Source organism: Salvelinus sp. IW2-2015, unplaced genomic scaffold (assembly GCF_002910315.2).
Source record: "Salvelinus sp. IW2-2015 unplaced genomic scaffold, ASM291031v2 Un_scaffold2637, whole genome shotgun sequence".
Classification (NCBI taxonomy): Eukaryota; Metazoa; Chordata; class Actinopteri; order Salmoniformes; family Salmonidae; genus Salvelinus; species Salvelinus sp. IW2-2015.
The window spans coordinates 64,746-70,391 of NW_019943944.1; the positions used below are offsets into that span (position 1 = coordinate 64,746).

The 5,646-nt window shown below is 39.2% G+C and overlaps 1 gene segment (V, D, J or C); it reads left to right on the plus strand.

Moving 5' to 3' along the window:
- Positions 1-2,252: 2,252 nt before the first annotated feature.
- On the plus strand, positions 2,253-5,328 carry LOC112074442 (immunoglobulin heavy variable 3-30-3-like). The segment is given in 2 exon segments: positions 2,253-2,292; positions 4,988-5,328. Coding segments are annotated over 2 exon segments (381 nt in total).
- The last annotated feature ends 318 nt before the right edge of the window (positions 5,329-5,646 follow it).

Here is a 5,646-nt window from a genome sequence, read left to right on the forward strand (position 1 = left end):
ATGGTCATTATGGCCAAACAGTTCTATTTTTGTTTCATCAGACCAGAGGACATGTATCCAAAAAGTACGAACTATGTCCCCATGTGCAGTTGCAAACCGTAGTCTGGCTTTTTTATGGCGGTTTTGGAGCAGTGGCTTATTCCTTGCTGAGCGGCCTTTCAGGTTGTGTCGATATAGGACTCATTTTACTGTGAATATAGATACTTTTGTACCTGATTCCTCCAGCATCTTCACAAGGTCCTTTGCTATTGTTCTGGGATTGATTTGCACTTTTCACACCAAAGTATGTTCATCTCTAGGAGACAGAATGCGTCTCCTTCCTTAGTGGTATGGCGGCTGCGAGGTCCCATGGTGTTTGTACAGATGAACGTGGTACCCTCAGACATTTGGAAATTGCTCCTAAGGATGAACCAGACTTGTGGAGGTCTACAATTTTTTTTCGGAGGTCTTGTCTGATTTCTTTTGATTTTCCCATGATGTCAAGCAAAGAGGCACTCTATTTGAAGGTAGGCTTTGAAACACATCCACAGGTACACCTCCAATTGACTCAAATTATGTCAGAGGTAACCTTTGGAGAAGAAAAAGTGACTATGCATAGATAATAAACAGCGAGTAGCAGCAGGGGGGGAGTGGAGGAGATGCAGAGTGGAGGAGATGAGAGAAGCACTGACTAGACCGAAGAACCATAACTTCTGACAGTTCATGATGAAATATACTATTGCTTTACTACTGATGATTACAGGGTTGACAGGTGAACACTTTAAGACTGGATTTACTTTTACAGATTTTTATAAGAGATATCGAGTCCAAGGATTTTTTCTAATGTTACTTTGTCTCCACAGGAATTCATGGTCAGACAGCGACTCAGTCTGAATCTGTAAATAGAAAAACTGATGGATCTCACAAACTGACCTGTACATATACTGGGTTTAGTGGCCATGATTGGTATGCTTGGATCAGACAAGCTCCTGGGAAAGGACTGGAGTGCAACGCAACTATTGGGAGTGGTAGCACTTACTACCCCCAGTCTGTTCAGGGTCGGTTCACCATCTCCAGAGACAACAGCAAGCAGCAGGTGTATCTCCAGATGAACAGTCTGAAGACTGAAGACTCTGCTGTTTATTATTGTGCCAGAGACACAGGAGGCTGCAGTGCTGTACAAAACCTGGTCGACACTGATCTTGGTATGTACAGTAAGTCTCTTGGGGGGACACAGATTATTAGACCTGGACTAAAAAGCATGCTCAATGGAGAATAAAAAAAGAGACGTGATCGTGTCTCAATGTAGTCAAGGTATGAAATTGTCATTTTCAAATATTTTGGGGGGGCTTAGCTGTGGTCAATTTGCAGTGTACACATTATCCCACTAAAATCTTTCTGCTGCTGAATCTAGTTGCCTACCCCTGCTTTAGGAGGTGGTTTCTCAGACACATATTAAGCCTGATATACCCGTTATTGATACACAAACCTGTTTGGGTTTTACTTTACCTTCTATAACGGTATTTTAATGTTTGGTTTGTTCATTGTGATATGCTGTGTTACGTACATTTTTATAGTTTACACAGTATCTTGTAAATCAAAGAGGAAAATGCAAAGCATGAATATGTTGGCTATATGAAGAAACATTTAATGTAGCTAAATTATAGGATCCCCTACCCTGTCACAATAACTCCTCCCTGGCATTTTTATTAACAACAGAATTAGAATAAACATTCTATTTCCACGATTTCAACAGTTCACCCAAGTGTTTTGATCTAAAATTGCAAGTCAAATCGCAACTGCAACATTTGGTTAAAAATAAGACCTAGATTTTTTGCCCATATCGTGCAGCCCTACGTAGCAGTGTGGAAATTATCTCAAATGAATGCAGGAAATTCATAAATTGATGAAATTGCAGGAAATAATTTTGTGGTTGAAATTGAATTGAACAGTATAAAACAATCAGAATGGAGAAAGACACATTAATATCAGTTAGAATGTATGTGTTGCACACCTAGGGTTACGCATCATTCATAAAGCAGACCTAGAACTTCTATTATTGAAAAACATAAAATACCATAAAAAAATACTGATATTTTTTGGCCATATCAACCAGCCCTAGTAAAAAATCTAAATGTTTATCCTCTTATACCAACCCCCTCACCTCTATGCTAAGAAGGTCATCTATTTATGTAAAGAGCAGTGTCCATCTGTCCTTCACTCAGTTGGAGTAGACAAGTGCAGCTTCCACCAGTTTAACTACAACACGAACCATGTTCCCTACATCTCTGCTGCTGCTGGCAGCTGCATCCTGTGAGTCAAAATCCCAACTAATTAGTAATGCTGAGTAATTTGGACAATCGTTCATTGTTTTCTTTTTCACAGGTGTGCACTGTGGTGTTGAGCTCACCCAGCAAGGCCCAATGGCCATAGAGCATGAARAGTCTTTGGACCTGTAAGGTCTGAGTATTCTTTGATTAATGATAACTACGCAACAACTTGGATCCAACAGCCAGCAGGGAAAGCACCAGAATGGATATATTTGGGGTGGTTAAATTATTAGATAAAAATATTTACTGAAAAACAAGTTCAGCATTTCCAAAGCCCCTGCTAGAAGCATAGTGACTAACAGGTCAAAGTCTGCAGACTGAAGACACAGCTATGCATTACTTTYCTCGCTACCCTCCACAGTGACACAAACCAGGGCCAGACCTGTATTAAAACCTTCAGCCCATTTTGAACAATAATATAGATGTTAGTGTAACAGCTTAGACCACTTCAACAGATAATAGTATCCTCTAAAACAAGAGAGATGACAACAAGATAAGTTGTCTGGTTCGTGGACAACTTCACTTAGAATTTATTAAAAACATTCTCAAAATATCTATTTTGTATTTTTCTTTTGGTATCAAAAATAATCACTCACATATAAACCATCTATCACAAACACGTAAAAATACACTTGGACCTAATTCCTATTTAACAAATTCACWCCCTCACTCATTCATTCATTACCCAGTGCAAGACCATTCACATGCACACTGGCCTATCCCCACAGCTTAAAACTTTTCATTTAACTAGCATACATGGCTAGAAACACAGTGCAATATATCCACTAACCCTCCCRGAGTAACAATGAGCAGCCATCTGTTACAACAACTTCATAAAACCACTAACAGACCATTAGTAGTATATTTTACTTACAAATAACGATAAAGCGCATAACTTTATACATAATACCGACCTATAAAAGAGGAGAAATGAGACTGMAAATAAGATGTCTGGTTCAGTGTTGCCAACTCCTCAGTAAGGAAAGTAGCTATTGGCTGTCCTAAAAGTCGCTAGAAGTCGCTAAATGACGTCATCGCCTAATTTGCATAATTTGCCATGTGCATGTAATTGTGATGGGCGCTGTAGGAGAGAGGAATAACGTCGTGGGAGAGACAAAAAAGTGAGTAAAAAACACCCTAAATGTGTTTAGAACTACAAATGAACTTTCTTCTGTCGATTCTTGTTTTTTATGTCACAATTCCAACCCTCCTCCTTTGGAACGGCAAAAGTGACCCAAAAGAGACACTTAGTTTTTTATTTTATTTATTTATTTATTTGTTTTTTTTGTTTAGTTTTCTTAATTTGGTTTGGTTTTTAACCTCATGGTCCACTTAGGAGCCTAAAACAAGTCAGAGTAAAACATTAACATTTTTGACCATAACATTTTTTACATTTGTTTGTATACAACCTACATTAACAATCTAAATTGGCCAAAAAGAAACAATAGAAAAAACTGTCAATGGCAATGTGAGAAAATTATGGTAACTAGTCTGGCCCTAATTCAGGTAAAAAGAAATGTTTTATGTAAACCAGGGCGGGATCAGCCAGCGGAGGCTTCCCGCATGCGCGATTCATTTGCAGTCTGGACGCGGAGGGGTGAACATCTCCTGCTCTGACAGCAGCGCAAGGAATAGTGCTGTGAGTGCTTTGGGACGGGGGTGAGGCCCACGGCACTTTTTAGAAAATATGTCGCTAGAGGGGTCTGAATACTAGCTAAATATAGCAACAAAGTCGCTAAATTGGCAACACTGGTCTGGTTTCGCTCAGAACAAGGAAGTAGTGTGAAGGTTAAAGTACATTACCAACCAGAGCTCCCAGATATCGCAGTCTCCCCCTTGTGGTGACTCTTGGTATGAACAACATCCAATGTAACGTCTGGAGGACATACGTTCTTAAACAGAATATTTATTTAGAAAAATAAGGCGTACATTTTGTGTGTGTCACATTAGCTGGCAGACATACTTATACTAATACCACAGTATTAGCACAGAATTAGTAGTGATATTCAGTCATTATATTATTTAGTAGCATGCTCCCCTTTTAATTTGTTTGTTTACATTGGTTTATTCTGAGTGCAGGATGACTAATTATCCCTAATCAGGCCACTAGAGGGCAAGCTAGGTTAACTGGAGGGTTGTTATGGCATGAAGTACAGTATATTTGCATAATTGTTACCAGAACATGTAGTGTTTATTAGGCAGCATCATTATGCAGCACCAGTATGTCCAGAATTCACATACTAAAGGAGAGCTTGGTCAAAATACCCTATACTAATAATATTTAACCCATATGATAAACTTTGAATCATATTATGAAGTAAATTAAACGCTTAACAATCATATAGACATACAACACAGTGCCTCTTGAGTAGTGAAGTAATCAATGGACTGTATTTAAACTCTATTTGCTCTTCCCACCCAGTGAGGAGGAGTCAATGCAAAACTCTGAGCTCTTCCATCACTACTTAACTCACTGCAGAGTGGATGAAAGGCACACTGACTAGACTGAGGAACAGAGACACATTATACAAGAGTTCATCATGACATTTACTGCTGTGTTTCTACTACTGATAATAGGACTGACAGGTGAAGACCAATATTGTTAGAATGTAACCTTCATATTGTTATGTGAGGTTTTGAGTCCAGCTATTAGCTCTAATGTTACTTTCTTCCAACAGGTGTTCAGAGTCAGACGTTGACTGAGTCTGGACCAGTGGTTAAAAAGCCGTTAGAAGCCCAAAAACTGACCTGTACAGCCTCTATTTTAGACATAAATGGCTACTGGATGGCATGGATCAAACAGGCTCCTGGTAAAGGACTAGAATTTGTGGCAGCGCATTATGACAGTAGCAATATTGCCTACTCTCAGTCTGTTCAGGGTCGGTTCACCATCTCCAGAGACAACAGCAAGCAGCAGGTGTATCTCCAGATGAACAGTCTGAAGACTGAAGACTCTGCTGTTTATTATTGTGCCAGAGACACAGTGACACAGGAGGCTGCAGCACTGTACAAAAACTGATCTCAGTGTAAAACTCTCTGAGTCTATGACCCATTCTCTGTCCCCATCAACAACACACAAACTGGTCAACACATACCATACAGACTAATGATGACTGATAATGAAATATTAAAAACATAAAAATATTGGATAAGAAAATAAATAACTCACAAATAGACATTTAATGGGCTGAGTATAGATCCTTGAGGGACACCAAAAGTTAGATTTCTATGTTGTGCCATTGCAAGAAATATTGATGACAATTTGCCATCCATCGAGTTAGACTCGACTATTTCTTCCATGTTACTCGTCCTAGTCGTTTACTGGCCAACAAGCTAC